The sequence below is a fragment of the Podarcis melisellensis genome (genome assembly GCF_964234715.1).
Source record: "Podarcis melisellensis genome assembly, chromosome: 11".
In the NCBI taxonomy this organism is placed as follows: domain Eukaryota; kingdom Metazoa; phylum Chordata; class Lepidosauria; order Squamata; family Lacertidae; genus Podarcis; species Podarcis melisellensis.
In genome coordinates, this window is record NC_138543.1 from 33,132,477 (window position 1) to 33,151,199 (window position 18,723).

Consider the following 18,723-nt stretch of genomic DNA (forward strand, 5'->3'; position numbering starts at 1 on the left):
AGGTACGAGCCTCTAAATTTTAGTCTCTAAAATACAGTACCTAATGGATGACGAGGAAAGCTATCCAGGTCACAAGGCATGGTCTGCAACACTGTAGACACTACAGGTAGGCTTAAACCGCAGCGTTAGCAAAAGAGAAGCATCTCTGCGTCTCTCTGGACTGGAGGAAGTAATAGCTGTCCATAGCAGCTGCACCAGTTTATTCCTACGCCACTTCCAAGACAAAAGGGCAGCAAAGAGAGGAGTCTTATTTCACCTGAACCGTTCATTATTTTAAAGAGTTTCTAAACGTTTAAAAATAGTCCTGCCCATTTAGAGTCCGAGAGTCCCCACATTGGGGGCAGGGACGTGAAAGAAGAAACTGAGAAACTTCCTTATGACATAAGCTTTTGAACACCAAGAGTCCTTTTTCAGCCCCACAGGGCTTTGTTGTTTTTGCTGCGACGCAAAGGGTGGGTTTTAATTGCTGCCAGAAGCTGAGGCTGCGTCACCCATAGCAGCAGAAACATACTTTCCCCCCCTGCATCTATGTCAGTCACCCTGCTCTTTTCTTCTAATCTTTCTCTGCAACAAGCTCTTTGCACGGCGGAACTCTTCTTCTTAATATTTGCGCTGCCACCGGAATGTTTAAAGTGTGGAACCTTTAGCCAGAGAGATGGTTTTCCTAGAGAGGCTCCGAAGTGCATGCGACTAGGTTGTTGGGCGCGCGCTTCTTTTGGTTCCTCCTCTTCGGTTCTTTCTGTCTCCTGAAAGAGAAAGGCAGGTGGCAAGAACAGCCTCCCCCAAGACCTCCATGAGAGCTGTTAGCCTATTCCTGAGCTAGGAGACTTTGTGGGAACCAGACGTTTTTGTCCCAAGCCCAACCTTGTTCTTGTCCACTAGCTGAGGAGGGTAGTTCTACTTGTCTGACTCTTGAGAGTTTAAAGGTGCTAAAGTTGTAATATGTGGAAGCTATCTTAGTTTTCGGTGGTGGAAGTGTCATTTTATCCTAGCTATTTTCATGTTGTTGGTTTTGTTCTTTTCTTCTTAAAAAAGTCATTTGGGTAAGGGTTGAAACGTGCTTACTGTATGTTCTGTCCTCTTAAGTCAATTGCAGGAAAAGGCTCGTTAAAATCAGCAAAACTTCCTAAGCTGAAGGGGGGGGGGGGCTTGAAGCGAGCATTAAAAAAAAAATCTAATTGATTTGCTTGTAGCCAGAAATTTGCCCAGGCTGGGACCCCAGCTCAGGATCAACCAGAGTAGTGATGTGTGCTGATGCAGCAGAATCAGGATGTTATAAATCATTTCCCATCAAATACCTCTCCTTTTCCTAGTTTTTAGTACTGGATGGAGCTTTGTGGACTCTGTGAGTCTTGAAGACCACAAAAGCTGATGGGGCTTCATAAGGGCTTCTGCTGAGAATTAGATCTGATTGCTCTGATTTATGTACTATTCAGGAACCTTGAACCTGACAAGATGTAGACATTTGTACATATGTGTGTTATTTAATTATTTATTGTGGCAAAAATTTTATTATAATATCTCAAAATACTGTTTTAAATTACAGTATCATAATTTTCCTTCTTAGTTTCTTAACTTGGAAGAGAAATGGATGATGAACCAGAGAGAACCAAACGGTGGGAAGGGGGTTATGAAAGAACTTGGTAAGCTTTTCTATTTCTCCCCCCCCCCTCCATTGTTTAAGAACTGTAGTCTTCTGTTACCTATATACAGTACATTATACTTTATTTTTGTTGCTTCTAGGGAAGTTCTTAAAGAAGATGAATCTGGATCATTGAAAGCCAGCATAGAGGATATTCTTTTTAAGGCCAAAAGAAAAAGGTAAACTAATCTGCGCAATGTAGGGATGCACTATGAATGAAACTTCAGAATAAATTGCATTTTGCTGCAGTCTTACAAGGAGAAGCGTGAAAAGTTTCCAGTTTAAATTCATATCTAACTTCATCTACTTACCGTAGGTTGTATGATGTTATAGTCAATCAGATTACAATGTGGCTCTGACATCCATCTTCACAGCATAATTAAAAACTTTTGTATCAAATATGCTCTTAGATTTCCAGTTTTTTTAAAAAAAGTAAATATGATTCATTGAATATAATGTTTTTCACAAGTGAGAATAGATTGTATATATTGATGCTATAATATATGAATGCTATAACAATTAGCAAGTAACTTTTTTTTTACACTTTGAAGAATCTTTGAGCATCATGGACAAGTTCGACTTGGGATGGTAAGTTCTCTTTTTCTACTTGGCTCTAAACTTTGCTGTGAAGTTGTATATGAAATAGGTCTCGTTCATATGCTTAATAAGAGCATAGTCAGCCACTTGTTTTTCCTTAGATTGCAGTTTGCTTTGGGCAGGCAGCTGAACTGTCATTCAGTAATAAGAACAAGAAGAGACCTGCTGGATCAAATCAAAGGTCCATCTTGTAAAGCATTCTGATGTCAAGTAGTTCATCCGATGTATATGGGAATCTCATATGAGGGATATGAGCACTCTTGCTTGTGTGCCCTAGCAACTGATCCTGGAGGTCGTATATAGACATTGTGGCTAATAGCCATTGAGAGCCTTTGTCCTCCATGAAGCTGCCCAAGTTGGTGGCCATCACTACATTTTGTGGTAACAAATTGCATAGTCTGAGGATGTGCTATGTGAAGAAGTACTTCCTTTAGTCCATTCTGAATCTCAAACCACTCAGATTCATTGGATAACTCTGGCTTCTAGTATTGTGAGAGAGGGAGAAAAACTTTCCCTACACCATACACACCTTCTTGTAAAATTGCAGTGATATTTAACTATAATCTATTTAGCCATAAAAAAATTCCTTCCAGCAGCACCTTAGAGACCAACTAAGTTTGTTATTGGTATGAGCTTTTGTGTGCATGCACACTTTTTCAGATACCTGAAGATTACTTGCATGCACACGAAAGCTCATACCAATAACAAACTTGGTTGGTTAGCCTTGCTTAAGTGCTTAGCCTTAGCCTTGCTTAAGTGCTTTCATTAAAGACTGTGGGGTTGTGACTGCAGTTTACCAGCTTTTAGAGTTGATTTTGGGATGTTATAGTAAAATGCTGGATTCTTCAGTTAGGATAAAGACGTGAGAAAAGTTCTAGATGATTACAGTGGTGCCTCGCTAGACGAAAAGAATCCGTTCCGCGATTCTCTTCGTCTAGCGGTTTTTTCGTCTTGCGAAGCAAGCCCATTGACAGCTTAGCGGATTAGCGCTACAGCTGTCAAGCGGCTTCCAGCAATCAGCTGTTAAGCGGCTTATCAGCGGAACAGCTGATAAGCGGCTTAGCGGCTTAAGAAAAGGGTGAAAAAAGCGAAAAAACCCCGCGGGGGGATGCAAGATTTTTTTCGTCTTGCGAAGCAACCCCATAGGGGAATTCGTTTTGCGAAGCGCCTCCAAAACGGAAAACCCTTTCGTCTAGCGGGTTTTTCGTCTTGCGAGGCGTTCGTCTTGCGGGGCACCACTGTATTATTTTAGGCTGTGTGCAAATTTTACATTGAGACATTTATTTGTGATGTTATTGGACTACTAATAAATAAAAATAAAAATGTATTTTGATTACATAAAATTGATTGGATTTAAACTTTTTTTAAAAAAAATTCTGCCCCACTCTTCCTCTTGACCAGACCCAGGATGGCTAACAAGAATCTTAAAAGCATGGGTCATGAAGCAACGGTTTCAAATTATACCAGTTTAATGTGCTTAGGGGCACAGCAACAGATGAAAAGGTCTCTGGGTTGCATCCAATGATGTTGTGCTGTTAGCACAAGGACTTGAATGGGACTACCTCTTCTCTCCCCATACCCCACCCCCCAATCTGCTTCATAGGGTTGGGGGAATCCCAGAACCTATTTGTAGAGGTGAGGGAGGAGATTCTTGCACTGGACAACTTAGTTGGATATAACCCTCTGTATCTTTTATAATTATCATTAGTCCTCTGCTTTGGAGGTTGACCAATCTGGATGTTGGGTGTAATGTATCTGAACTGAATCATTTAAAAAAACAAACCAACAACCCATGGATGTCTAAGAGAATGTCAGGGCAGGATTAGTGGAAAATATGGGTTTCAGGGAATAAGTGAGTAGTATATAGTACGATAATGGGATGCGGGTGGCGCTGTGGGTAAAACCTCAGCGCCTAGGACTTGCCGATCGTATGGTCGGCGGTTCGAATCCCCGCGGCGGGGTGAGCTCCCGTCATTCGGTCCCAGCTCCTGCCCACCTAGCAGTTCGAAAGCACTCCTAAGTGCAAGTAGATAAATAGGTACCGCTTTATAGCGGGAAGGTAAACGGCGTTTCCATGTGCTGCGCTGGTGCCGGCTCGCCAGAGCAGCTTCGTCACGCTGGCCACGTGACCCGGAAGTGTCTCCGGACAGCGCTGGCCCCCGGCCTCTTAAGTGAGATGGGCGCACAACCCTAGAGTCGGTCACGACTGGCCCGTACGGGCAGGGGTCCCTTTACCTTTACCTTTATATAGTATGATAAAGGTTGACAGGCTTCCTTGGCTCAATGCTGTGTGCTGCTTAAAAGCAAGTAATACTGTCAGTAAACACAAAAACCCAGAACCAGCACAAAGAGAAAAACAAACAGCCTGAAGTGTAAATTTACCCTCACGTAAGTTCCATGGATTCAGTGGGGACTACTCAAAAGCAAGTACGCATGTTTTCAGATATATTTCTGTAACTCTGAAAGAAGGGGCCAACAGCCCACAATTCCTTTGCAATGTTGTGCATTTAGAAGAATTTGTGAATCCTAGATTACTTTTGAAAAGGTATGTATCATATTGGCCTGATACTCTAATTTATGAATATTATAATAAAATATATTTTAATTCCCTAAAAATATCTTACCCATATGTAGATGCGTCACCTGTATGTAGTGGTTGATGGATCAAGAACAATGGAAGACCAAGATTTAAAACCTACCAGGCTAACTTGTACCCTAAAGGTATTTATTCTTGATAACTTGCATTTCTCTAAGATCACTGAAATCACTGAAAATAGATAAAATGTCAGATTGGGACAACACAGATTCAAGTTCTTGCTCAGCTCTGAAACCCACTGGATAGCCATGGGCCAAGTCCCATTTCTAAGCATAATGTACCTGGCAGAGCGGTTTGGAGGATGAATTGGGTGTGGTTAGATACAACAAACATCACCTAGAATCTCTTGAAGGAAAGGTGGAGGGAAGGAAACAAATGTGATAAACTATCCTTCATTTGTTTCCCTTTCTCATCTGGTAATCTCAGGGTTTCCAGGAAGTGTCTTTCAGCCATCAAATGGGAATGTTTTCAAATTCCTCCTGAAAGTCAATAACTATCCTAAAAATAAGGTTTAGATGGACCTTAACATCACTCTTGAAATACCATTGGTAACCACAACTTTTTTTTTGTTAGTTGTCCTTATGCATACTTTTTAGAAAACAAGAAGCTTTTATCTTTTTGATGATAGGTATAAAATGACTGTTGTGATGTTTATAAAGTTGTGCACTGTAAAGTAACACTTGAGAACTAATGGCTCTAATGATATTTCTCTTTTTGTAGTTACTGGAATATTTTGTTGAAGAATATTTTGACCAAAATCCGATTAGTCAGGTATGTACACTGTGCTGGAGATGGTTGCTGCGGATTAGAAATAATCACCTCTTTGAATGATTAGCTAAAAGTAATCTTAAGTGTGACTGTTAGCATATTGGTGAGTTAAAAACATTCTAAAGACAAAATAAAAGCCATGATTTATGTTAAAATTAAATAATGAAAATGTTGTACTGGGATAATTCAATTTTCTGTCAATAAAGCCCAAAGCATTTTGGCATTCTAAATGAGGGGGTTAATATCTTCATCCCTGCCTGTGCATTGGAGAATGTCTGAAGAAGGGAACCTGCTCTATGAACACAAGCTGCCACCATGATTTGGAGTTCTATGTGATCATGCTTCCAAATCACAGGCCCGTCTTCCAATGCACAGCCAAAGGGGGCTGGACACCAGCAGGGGACTTGGCAGTCAGGCCAGTAGGTGGACTTTGCTCTCTAATCCATGTGATTAGTACTAAGATGATTTATAATGCCTGACTAGGGTTTGGTCCTGCAGCATATATAAATGAGCATGCATTTGATGATTTTGCACAAGTCATTTTGCTTCTGTTATCTGTGGACAAGAGCAAGAAATGACACAGTGCAATGAAGCCCCTGACCGCCCCTCCTTTTGCCCTTCCCCTCCCTCCCTCGGCTTTTGATTTCATCAGGCATCACCTCCCATCAAGCCTGTCTTTGTATCCACCTAGGCTAGATAGAAACTAATTAAAAAGGTAAAGGGACGCCTGACTATTAGGTCCAGTCGTGGCCAACTCTGGGGTTGCTGCGCTCATCTCACTTTCCGGGCCGAGGGAGCCGGTGTACAGCTTTCCGGGTCATGTGGCCAGCATGACTAAGCCGCTTCTGGCGAACCAGAGCAGCACACGGAAATGCCGTTTACCCTCCCACCGGAGCGGTACCTATTTATCTACTTGCACTTTGACGTGCTTTCGAACTGCTAGGTTGGCAGGAGCAGGGACCGAGCAACAGGAGCTCACCCCGTCGCAGGGATTCGAACCTCCGAGCTTCTGATCGGCAAGTCCTAGGCTCTGTGGTTTAACCCACAGTGCCACCCGTGTCCCAGAAACTAATTAGGAAGTGGCTAATAATAATAATATTAAAGCAGAGACTCTTGAGATTCTGAAATTTGCAGTGTCAAACTCTGTTTCTTCATCACGATTATGGAATAAAAGCTGCTGTAAATATAGTGGAATGAATTATAGAGATTACCAGAAACTGCATAAACATTTCCCCCCCACAGATTTCGTATTTATAGCTCTTGGTCAAACTTATCCCCAGCTGTTGATGTCATGGGGTAAGCGGAAGTAGCAATGGCTTCCATAATTCAAAGGAAGGTGGAGATGAAACTATCCAGCTCTGCCATGTCGAATTCCCTGCAGTGTTGCTCATTACATGTTTTGATGGGAAGCTGCAGGAGTGTTAGATGGCTCTTGTTCCTCTTTGCATCTCAAGTACCTCTTGTTACTATAAGCTCTGCAAATGATTTTTGGCTCTCTGCTGCCACCTCTGTACGTTGGAAAACATGGTTGGGTTAACGAGACTTCATTACTCTGTGACTCTATTAATAGCAGACATCTTTCTGGCAGGTTGGCATTATTGTGACTAAGGGCAAAAGAGCTGAAAAACTTACTGAGCTTTCAGGTATGAACAAATTATTTATTTCATACTAAGAAGAGATTCGTTATTAAGGCCTTGCCATTTTTTAAAAAAGCAAAACAGATAATATCTTCTATATTTCTGCCTCATTCGGTCATTCTTACTGTAATAATCATGATACAGACATCTGACTTTGACCCACTGTGAACTTTAAAAATACACTGGAAACTTAAGGATAGTTGCTGGAGGAAAGTAGCAAGTTTAAAGAGAATGTTCCCTATAATGTTTCTACCTTAGACTATGTACAAATGAATCTTTACTTGAGGGCAACACTGTAAATTCATTCACTGTGTGATGGCTAAATAAAGTTTTCTCCAGGATGGTATTGACCTTAAGTGTTTGTACAGTGGTACCTCAGGTTAAGTACTTAATTCGTTCCAGAAGTCTGTACTTAACCTGAAACTGTTCTTAACCTGAAGCACCACTTTACCTAATGGGGCCTCCTGCTACCGCTGGAGCCCGATTTCTGTTCTTATCCTGAAGCAAAGTTCTTAACCTGAAGCACTATTTTTGGGTTAGCGGAGTCTGTAACCTGAAGCGTATGTAACCTGAAGCGTATGTATATGGTGGGGATGGCAACAGGTTTGGTTTTGCAAATTTGATTCAGCAGCCAGATGAGCCCAGTGCTGATTAGCTGCCATATGTCACATGTCCCCAAAGTAAGCTTTTAATTCCTAAAATTTTAAATAAAGCATTGAACCAGCGTTTTACTTGTGAATATGTACACCCCCCCAAAAAAAAGAAACCAGTGCAATGAAGATTAAGCATTCTTAGTTCCAGAATGTTGACAATCAGTTGGAAAAGAAAATGGGGTGGAGGAAATGAAATGGTTTTCTGGAGAAGGGGATGGTTGACTGGCTGACTGACTGGAGCTGTGAACAGGATCACTCTTATCACTCTAGTCCAGACTTTATCAGCCTTGGGTCCCTCAGTTTTGTTGGACTACAAATCCCATCATCCCTAGCTAGCAGGACTAGTGGTCAGGGATGATGGGAGTTGTAGTCCAACATCTGGGCTCCCAAGGTTGACAAAGCCTGCTCTAGACTGCAGCATTTTGTTGCAGGCCCCATTTCTTAGGCATAATGCACACTGGACAAAGATGAAGCAGGGTTTGAATGAGGGATACTAGTTGAGTGGATGGATAGAGGACCCTCTTGGGGCAAAGGAGAAGGAGTGCATGAAAATTACTTGTTTTGAGCTTTCATGTAATAGTGAAAGGTGAGCTTGGGGTGCCTGGAGACTTGAGGAGCATTGTTGGTATACCTGTAGTCTTGGTTCAGCTTTAATTCCAGACCATGGCTTGATATTGCATGAATGTGCGTCAGTTTACTTCCTTTGTATTTTCCTTCCTTCCTGCTAATAAAAGCAGTGTTTTATGTCAGAATATTTGTTTTTTGTTTAATTCAGTTATCTTCTGATCTTTGATAATGAGTGATTTTCCTCATAGGGAATCCAAGAAAACACACAGCTGCTTTGAAAAAAGCTGTAGATATGTCTTGTCTAGGAGAGCCATCTTTATATAATGCCTTAAATTTGGCTGCACAAACATTAAAGTAAGTATATGTAGTCTACTGCAGTGTGCTTGTTTTTGTTTAGCAACCATGGAGATCGATCTGACTATAATCATAAGGAGAGTGATTTATTAATCAAGTATCCCTTTCCAGCATTCATTAATCTGCTTCAGCAAAAGCAGCCAAGTTTAGTGGCCCCTTAAAGATTAGTATATTTATTATGGGATAAACTTCCATTCAGTTCATCAGACGTATGGAATGTTTTTACTCATGGTTTGGGGAGAGGCAGAGTGTTAACTAGGTTAGAAGGAAATAAAATGCAATAAAACAGTCTGACAATTGTGTTAAAGTTTAAATACATGTAAAGTAATTACAGTGACCATTTCCAGAGCAGTGTTGATGATACCATAAACATCGTAGCATTGGTTAGCTAATTAACACCTATATTGGGATAAGAACCTGTTCTGTATTCAGGCCACAGGTGATAGATTCAAATTTCTTGATAAGTAGTTTCATACTAGAATTTCCTGTTTGAAATTCTTTTATCCAATAATAGAATATTTTGTTCAAGGACTAGATTGTTCCTCTTTGTCAAGATTGGGGAATCTTTTTGCAAGAGTCTTGGGTAAACTTCCAGGGACTGCATATTGGGAACAAAACTGCATACACCGCCCCCATTCACATGTACCCATCCATTTAAATTATCTCCCCATTCACACACATCCACACAAACCCAATTCTCACACAGCCATTTAAACAGTCACTTATGTTATCTCTCCACCTTTTCTCTCTTCTCTCTTCCTCCCTTCACTGCCCCTCCTCAGTGTGGCACTTAGGCTTAGTTTTTTTTTGGGGGGGGGTTGTGCATAGGGTGAGGGGAATGTTAGCTTCCTCCCCATGCAGTAAGTAGTCACAGGGAAAAGAACGGATTCCATTTGTGCAAATGGGACCTCTTTCCTAAGACCGAGGGCTAATTACTAATTACATAGTGAATGGCACTGAAGAGGACAGGCTGTGGTCCAGATTCAAAGACTTAGCCAGAGATTGCCCACCCTGGCTCTTGGACATTCTGCAATTTGAAGGTGCTGCAGCAACTCAAAGCAAACTGCAGAATTATCCTGGAGATTAGTACGTGCTAAGTTACAGTGGTAAATGTTTAAAGCCCATATGTCCAACACTGATTCCCCTCCCCTATTTCTTACTTTGCTTTCAACAGCCTTGGCTGAACCATCAAACTACTTAGCATAAATGCACCTACTTACGCTGTGTGTGTATATGCAACATCTTCTCTGCACCAATTCATAACAAGTCTCATTGCTGTCAGAGTGTAAAATAATTTTCTCATGTAATTTATGTAGAAATGGGTCTTTGTCTTGTGCTTGATTGTTTTGGCACTTGTTTTTGTTTGTCACAAACATAAAAGAGTGTTTTATTCTCTCTAGGCATATGCCAGGGCATACAAGCAGAGAGGTCTTAGTAATATTCAGCAGTCTGACAACATGTGATCCTTCTAATATATATGATCTAATTAAGGTACACAAGTTTTTGCTTTTTTCTTCTTCTGTTAAAACAATCCAGAATGAATGCTGGACTTTCTTGACATCTGGGAATATGCAGAGATACTTAACATGCTTGAAACAAATATATGGCACAGAATCCTGAAAGCTTTGTGCATTTTATAGGGGTTTTTTTAGATCTCTTATTGCATGTGTTTTCTCTTTTTTTATTTCGAAGAGTTTAAAGGCAGTTAAGATCAGAGTGTCTATTATTGGCCTTTCTGCTGAAGTTCGAGTTTGCACTGTACTTGCCCGGGAAACTGGTGGTATGTATATATTTGAGTGTGTGTGAGTGTGTGTGAGAGTGAGTGAGAGAACCATGAACTAAATTGAAAAAGCCCTGAAGGCCTGCATTTTCAGTTGGCCTTCTAGCTGTGATGTTTATAATTTGGATGATGGTCTGACTGTAGTTTTGAACTGTAGTTTTTAGCTTTTAAAAATATCTATCAGGTTTTTTTAATCTTTCTTTGGTTTTGATTGTTAGCTGCTTTTGACTGGCATTTGCCCCAAAGAACTGTCTGGAATAAATAAAATAAAAACTGCTCATATCTAACATATTTTGATGACAAATCACTAAAAGCTGATGCTAACAGAGAAGGAAAATTTCATAAATAGTTAAGCCTAGATAACGCTGACAGACTATGTAAAGATTATCTAAATGACTTTTCACTTCAAAACCTTTTTATCTCTTCGCACTGTGATGGAATTAGTGCAAAACTTTTCATTTGCTGTGAAACTATTGCAGCCTTTCCCTTGATATACTCTCAATAAGCCTCACAATTAGGTCCACAAGGTAGTAGATGACATGTATTTTTACTCGCCCATCTGCCCACATATACCTGTGTCAGGTTTGGCCTAAAAGGAGGAAAAGAGAACTAGTTGGTTTTGCAGGACTCCTTTCCTTGGTCACTTGTTGACAATTCTTACTTACCACTGACAACCAGATGAGCAACTGTTGAGATGCCTGCTCTCAGTTAATTAATTTTTTATTTTGTTTCCTTGTGTGGCAGGAACCTATCATGTCATTTTAGATGAAAGCCATTATAGGGAACTTCTGATGCACCATGTCAGTCCACCACCAGCTAGTTCAAGTTCTGAAAGCTCGCTTATTCGTATGGGTAAGAAATTGTCCTTTAATATTTTGGTATACTGGTATTGAACACACAGAATAGTTTACTCTAAATCCAGAGGCAAGCAATTAGGATAATGCTAAAGACCACCTATCATGAGCTGGCGATTTCAGTGTTATATTGTGGTTGCAAGTAATTGGCATAATTTATCTCCTGCCATACTAGGTAATATTTCACTTGTATTCTGCATATATTTTAGACCTGTGGTTCTCAAACTTTGGGCTGCACTGTCAGAACAAAAATTTGCTTGTGCCACATTACATTTTTTATTGATAAGAAATGCATTGGAAAACAAAAAGAAATAACTCCTATCAGTGCTTCATTTATAACATAGAACACAACTACCTTATAATACAGTGGTACCTCAGAAGTCGAACGGAATCCGTTCTGGAAGTCCGTTCAACTTCCAAAACGTTCGGAATCTGTGTCGGCTGTTCGGGTTCCAAAGAACATTCCCAAACTGGAACACTCACTTCTGGGTTTGTGGTGTTTAGGAGCCAAAACGTTCTGAGTCTCAAGGCGTTCGTCAACCAAGGTACGACTGTATTAGGTCTAATTTGAGACAAACTCTCATCAAAGAAGCCTTTCCGTTTTCTGATTTTTCATATTTGTCAGAGTTGAAAATCCTTGTTCACAACAATATGTTGTGGAGAATGGTAGAAGAATAGCTAATACTCTTGAAGAGAGATGTGGATACTGTTTCCAGTTATATATCCATACCACACTGAAATGTTTAAATATTTTTTTTATTGTCCTTGAATCTTCCCCTCACAATTGCCATCCTCTCCTGCCACACCAGTGCGCAACACCACATTCTTTGAGAACCACTGCTTTAGACAATTATTGTTTATTAACTACAGGTTATTACCATTTTCAGTTATTTTGCCCTGTCTACCTAGTGATGGCATGGTTCAGGCCGACCACACAGAGATTTGTGTGTCAGCATGGTAAAGTGGCTTATATTGGGATGTAATCAATGCACACTAAGATTCTCCTCTTAAATGAGGACCACAATACATATAAAGTGACTTAAAACTATGACTGTTCTTTTCCGCTAGGCTTTCCTCAGCACACCATTGCATCTTTGACTGATCAGGACGCAAAGCCATCTTTTAGCATGGCGTAAGTAATGGGTTGCTTTATTTAGACATGGCATGGACCGCGGTTTAAAAGTCTGAATGAGTACATTGAGCAGCCAGCATTCTATCTGAAATTGTTGCTTCAATAGCTCCAGTAGTGTAAGAGAAAACATCATTTTAATAGCAGCTCATAGTTTCTTTCAGCATTCAGAAATAATTTGGTAGAAACATCCAAGGCAGGTTTGGCTGTGTAGCTGTTCTTCCCCATATGTCTAGATTTTGGTCTTCAGTCCTGTTGAACTAAAACTAGGTTTTGCTTCTTGTAAATGTTATTATTGCTAGAATTTCATTTGAACCAACTTTCTGTCTGAGAGAGAACTCTTAAGGACACAGTGTCTGTATGGGTCTTCCCAGATGGATTTATGGCACAACAAATGCAGAGTTCTTTTGCCGTAGAAGGAGATCTCAATGACTTTCCATTGCAGAACAGCCACCTTTTCTTCTGTGATATTATAATGGACTCAAGTGACTTACTGGGAGGGGAGGGGAGGGGAAAGGCAGCAGTGAGGATGGTGTGGCACCAGTGGGAGCAGCGGATTGGCTCTTCCCATGCCTTAAACCACTCTGGCCTCTCCCCTCCCCCTCTCAGTAAACAGCACTGATTCCAGTGATGAAGCACCACTGCTGGAAAATGCAACTCTTCTTCAAGTGCTTGACAAAGCGTTGCAATTTCTTTAGCCATACTGGCTTCTCCAAGAACTTAAACCATAAACTTTGAGGCCTAATGCCATTTCTCACCGCTACAAACCTTTTCAATTTGTTCAAAATGTTTCTGTGCAACATTGTCAGGGCGGTGGAAATGTTATTCTTTACAGGCAGCTAGAAAACAGCAATGATCCAGGTCTTACCCTGGGAGGATATTTCTGCCCCCAATGTAGAGCCAAATACTGTGAGCTTCCTGTGGAGTGCAAAGTTTGTGGTGAGTAATTAAGTGTATTTATCTTTGTCTATTATAATAGGGGGTGTGTGTGCACACGCGCGCCAACCCCCAACTGGGAAAACAGAAAAGTTAGCCACCAGCCTTGACTCTTGCTGCATCCACTGTGATTTAGCCACACACTTCACAATTGTGCATGCTATTCAGCTTCAGTGTGTGAGGCAATTATGACATTCCCGGGAACTCAATTTCTTTTCCGGGGTGGAAGGTGGTGAGTTTCCCCAATATTTAATTTCTAAACAAAATGTTGCCACAGATCAGGCCTGTGTAAAAGTCATAGCCTTTCATCTAGAAACCCTTCACATTAGTCACAGATAGTGGGTTGGTTGTGGTCTCTTGATCATGAATTAAGTGTCATTTGCATACTTTTCACATCCGTAAGGCTGTATATGTTAAACAAGTTTTATGAGAGGAGCAGAAGTTTGAAATACTAATAAGAGGGCTAATAAGTTAAAGCTACATTTTAAAAAGGATAATTGAGAATTGTTTTTCAGGAACCCTTTATAAATATGCTGATAATTTTTTGTAGGTCTTACACTAGTATCTGCACCCCATCTGGCTCGATCTTACCATCACCTATTTCCTTTGGATGCCTTTCAGGAAGTCCCACTGGAACAGTATATAGGAGAACGGTGTGTAAAAGATGTCTGGTATAACCAGTCTGAATACCGGGGGTTAATGTTTCCAGCATGTGATGGGTTGATAGCTTTATCTCTGCCTACAGAACACATAGTAACAATTGTACATTTGCAGGGGGTTTCTTTCCCACCAAAGGGTGAAATATCTTTTCAAAATTCCCATTTCTCCTGTTTCCAAGAATGGCTCTGGAGCTTGCGGCTACTGAAACAGTGCAAGGATTATCACCTTTTGGGGTTTGACTACCATTTCCTTTTAAATAGCCATTACTTCCTGTTGATCCCACCACTGTTCTAGTTCCTTTTAAAAGATGGCAGGGTAATGTTTTGCTTGAAATAAGAACAAATTGTGATACAACATCCCCCCCTCCAGTTTTGTGTCAATCAAGTCATCATCAATCATTCATTTTGGAAAAAGGTTTTTGTTTCAGATATAAGTGTTCATTATTATGAGCAAATTGGGGACTGTGATTGTATGGTGGTACATACACTTCTGTTCTTCTTTCTTGAGTGACCAGAGAGGCAATATTATCATACAGTAATTTGCGTTACTAATTGGAATATTTTCAAATAAAGAACTTCAGCTCTTTATAGTTACAGCTTCTGTCATTTCACAGGGTCCAATATTTTATGCCACAATATCATCAATATAATCATGCAGTTTTTGTGTTGACACAAGTGAAAGTAGGAACATGTGAGGGATCTTTTTTGTTAGACATGGGTTATCCCTGTTTTGGCTGGACTATTGGACATTTCTCTGTGCATCGTAAGCCTCCATTAAAGGTAACACTTATACAGGCAGGGGTTACGTTCTGGGCATAACGCATAAAGCCAAAATTGCATATGGTCAAAACACATTGGGTTCAATGACAGGTGGCACTGCCAAAGTCTTTTATTCCCACCTGCCCCCTTTCCACCCACTTTCAGAAAATGATATTTTTTGGGGGGGGCAAGCATATAAAGCTGATTGCATGCAAGTTAAATGTGCATAAGTTACAAGGTACCCGCAACAGCTGCAACACATTCCTGGCATTCAGTTAACTAGTTCTGATCCTATATTCTGTTATTAAAGTAATAGTTGCTTTATAAACACAACAGTAGCAGCACTGTTACTGTTTATTTAGGCCCTATGCATGCACATAACGCTTTACAAAACAGAGAACAGGTCCCTACCTCAGAGGGTTTACACTCTGTAAGGCAACAAAGGGAGTGGAGTGGAGGCAGGAATAAATAGAGAAAGAATATGCATTATTTCTGTTATATATACTTAAGGCAAGGGTGCGGAACTTCTGGCCCTTGGGTGAATGTTGTCTCACCAGGTCATTTGCCCCAAACCATGTCTATGTGTCCATCAGCTGACAACGTGGGGTGTTTTGGGTGCTAATTCTCCACTGTGTTTCCTGGGGGGGATGTGCTGATGAAGCAGACCCCTCTCCCTACTGTTGTGGATCAACTTGGACAGGTGGGTGGGATTGTCCACCTACCAGTCACCTTACATCATCATGATGTAAGCTGATTGACAGGTGGATGGTCCCTGCCCACTTGTCAAAGTTGGTGGTTGGGGTTAAGATGCCCATAATGTTCTCCACCCATAACTTAAGGCATATGAAGTAGAGGTTTAACATGAAGTATGTATTAATTAGTCTTTCTAAAATCTCTTCGTAAATATTCTTTTTAAACAGCTATTGCCAAGGATGCCAAGGAGAGATTACAGATCAGCATGTAAGTCTTCAGCGTTCAACCCATAGATTACATTATATTTGCTTGCTCTCCATGCAAGTAATGTTTTTTGTACATATCCTTCTCTTCCCAGTAAGAAAAATTGTTATTAAATGTTTAATACTTAATACAGTGTAAACAAAGGTCGTAACTTTTACATCAGAGAGAGCAGAAATATTTAGTAATCTTTAGGATTGTCTCTTTGCAGGCTATAAAAATGTGTCTGGGCTAGTTGATACATCAAGGCTTTTTCCTGATATATAAATGAAGTTTTGTTAATATGGTAACATTCAAATTAAAAGCAAAGTGGTGCATTGGTTAAAATGTCAATGATTGATTAACCAAAATATTTATGGTGTGGTAGCGATGTAAGTCTGTGCTATACCAACCTTCTCACCATGTGGTCCTTTTCATGAACGCCAGGTCAGTTCTCAATAAAACAGCCCTCATCTGTCACCTAATCATAGCTGAGGTGTCTGACCTGGTATATATTTCCAAGACCTGTATGAGCAAGCTGGGCAGGCCAGACCTGACCCAACTTTGTCCAGTCGATGCCACACCAACATAGATTGATGAAAGGGTTCCTTTGTGCATCACACACCTGTCTGCGCAACTGTGGCTCTCTCCAGCAAACCAGTCCACCTGAAAACTGGGCTTGAGGATTTGTTCCTGGTGTTTGGGTAGGGATAAAGCAGGGATTTTGTTGGTGAAGCACTTATTCCTGCTACCCAGCATCAGCTGGCAAAGGGGATGGTCTTCAATATTTTAGTGTGTTTTACTTCGTGCCTGAAAGTTCTGAGTGGCTAACCAAACAAAAACGTAAACAGAAGGGCAACAAAATAAAATAATATGCATTATGATCATAGCAGATAAATCCATGTTAGGTGTTCAGTACACGAGGCAATAGTTGCAAAAAAGAATTCTAGTATCTGCTGTAATGTAACCTTTTAAATTTCAAATCTTTTCTTTTTTGTAGGTCTATGTATGTAAAGTCTGCCAGTGTGTGTTTTGTGTAGAATGTGATCTTTTTGCTCATGATACTCTGCACTGCTGTCCGGGTTGCATTCACAAGCATCCTACCCCTCCCTGTGTGTGATGCTACCTAATGATCAACAATGCTGGGTGCTTTTCTGTGAGTAAAAAATTCAACTTGACTGTTCAGTGAAGGTCTTCAGCAAAATAGCTTAAGATGAGGAAGAGCACCTTGCTGAATGCTTATGTAAATATTACTATTTTCCCACCCAGTTTGAATATACATGTGTGTACAGCTATTTGTATGTGGAACTAGTTACTGTAACTTTTTCTTCTTCTGAAATAATCTGAATAGTGTGCAAGTTTGTACCTCTGAAATTTGAAATGGATATGCGTCCTAAATTAATGGCTCTTGCTTTCATTTTAAATAATAATCAGCACAATAGGCTATAAGCCACAAAGCACAGTCATGGAGAAGCAGGTTTAATGTAAGTCATTAGGATTTAAAATCTAGGATGCAAAATCCCTGGTGCGATGGTCACTCTAGACCATCTCATGATAAGAGCTGCTTCTCTGTGTTGGCAAAGGTTGAGAGTGATGTCAGGCAATATCTGTTTCAATAAACAGTGTTAGCGTGCTGCGTTTTTTGTTTTTACTATAATGATTACAGATGGAAGAGTCTTTTTATGTTCAATTGCACTTCAGCTTCTGCAGGCAAGAGATAGAACTGTACCACACAAAGTTAAAAAAAGAAAGAAAAAGGTAAAGTTAAGTCCAGTCAAAGGCGACTATGGGGTGCAGTCTTCAGTAGAAGAAATCTATAAGGCACCTTCTAATGAAAAGTTGGTAGAGGGAAGTGCTATGATCTAAATCAGTAGGACTATGAAATGAATTTTTTTAAACTTCTCTTAGACGCATCCTTTAAGAAGAAATAAGGCACATGACCATGGACTAAAGGAATGGCTGAGAGACCTCTGTTGCCTTGCTGCCATGGGATTTTGAAAGAGAGAACTTAACTTTCACATATGTCAGATTCCTGACTTTTGTGTTCCACTTGCTCCATTAGGTGTATACTCCCGTCTTTCTTTTCAGTATGGTTCTGGCAAACTGCTGCTCTCACTCTCTAAGCTCTGGGTAGTTAGGGACTCTTTTACTCTCCAAAACTAAGGTGGGTGATCATATTAAATCGTATTTGCAGCCTGCATAGTTGTAACATCGTTTTCTAAAGCACTTGTACTGCTCATCTTTCATTTCTGAATAATAAACCAATCATTTTTACTTTAGGTTGTGGCAGGCCCTTTATTAGGCATACATGTATACATGCTTAGTTAATAAACTCATGTTCTGACTCCACACAAGTTTCCATTCCTCTCAGGGTATATGTTGGGCTCACATATGCAGTGGACATGCCTGTGGCTTCAGCCATACCCCTTGTAACAAACTGCAACTCCAGTGGCAGAGCTGGCTCTCAGAGGCCACACCAGACTGAACCCGCTCCTACAGGGAAAGTGCAACCCCATTTAGAGCAGGCAGCTTTGTGACTTTCTCCCACAGAGCCCAAATCTTGCCAGGTTTCAGACTCAGCTTATTAGTTCACATCCAGCCCACCACTACATCTAGACACCAGTCCAGGACCTTCTCAAGTATTCCCAATTCTGAGGTTACATAGAAACCGAGCTGCTTATCATCAGTGTACTGGTGACACCTCACTCCAAATCTCATTACCCCTCCCAGCTGCTTCACATAGGTGTTAAATAGCTCTGGAGACAGTATGGCATCTTGCAACAACTTGTAGTTCAACAGTCAGAAGGCTGAGAAACACTCATTCAATGCTCTCTTCTTGAACCATCTCAAGATAAGACT

At 40.6% G+C, this 18,723-nt stretch overlaps 1 protein-coding gene across 3 annotated transcripts; it reads left to right on the forward strand.

The window, feature by feature from the left end:
* Positions 1 to 662: 662 nt before the first annotated feature.
* Positions 663 to 18,138, forward strand: GTF2H2 (general transcription factor IIH subunit 2). 3 transcript variants are annotated; one of them, XM_081930219.1, is made up of 16 exons: positions 663 to 926; positions 1,568 to 1,643; positions 1,744 to 1,821; positions 2,194 to 2,230; positions 4,874 to 4,960; positions 5,556 to 5,606; positions 7,192 to 7,246; positions 8,709 to 8,814; positions 10,215 to 10,305; positions 10,507 to 10,594; positions 11,339 to 11,446; positions 12,517 to 12,580; positions 13,413 to 13,516; positions 14,064 to 14,166; positions 15,852 to 15,891; positions 16,865 to 18,138. In XM_081930219.1, exons 2-16 carry the CDS (start codon positions 1,588 to 1,590, stop codon positions 16,982 to 16,984), a joined length of 1,188 nt encoding a protein of 395 aa, XP_081786345.1. In that variant the 5' UTR covers positions 663 to 926; positions 1,568 to 1,587; the 3' UTR covers positions 16,985 to 18,138. The 3 variants fall into 3 exon arrangements, with proteins under 3 accessions (XP_081786345.1, XP_081786344.1, XP_081786346.1); XM_081930218.1 differs by having other exon boundaries at positions 663 to 891; XM_081930220.1 differs by lacking the exon at positions 663 to 926 and adding an exon at positions 927 to 1,043.
* The last annotated feature ends 585 nt before the right edge of the window (positions 18,139 to 18,723 follow it).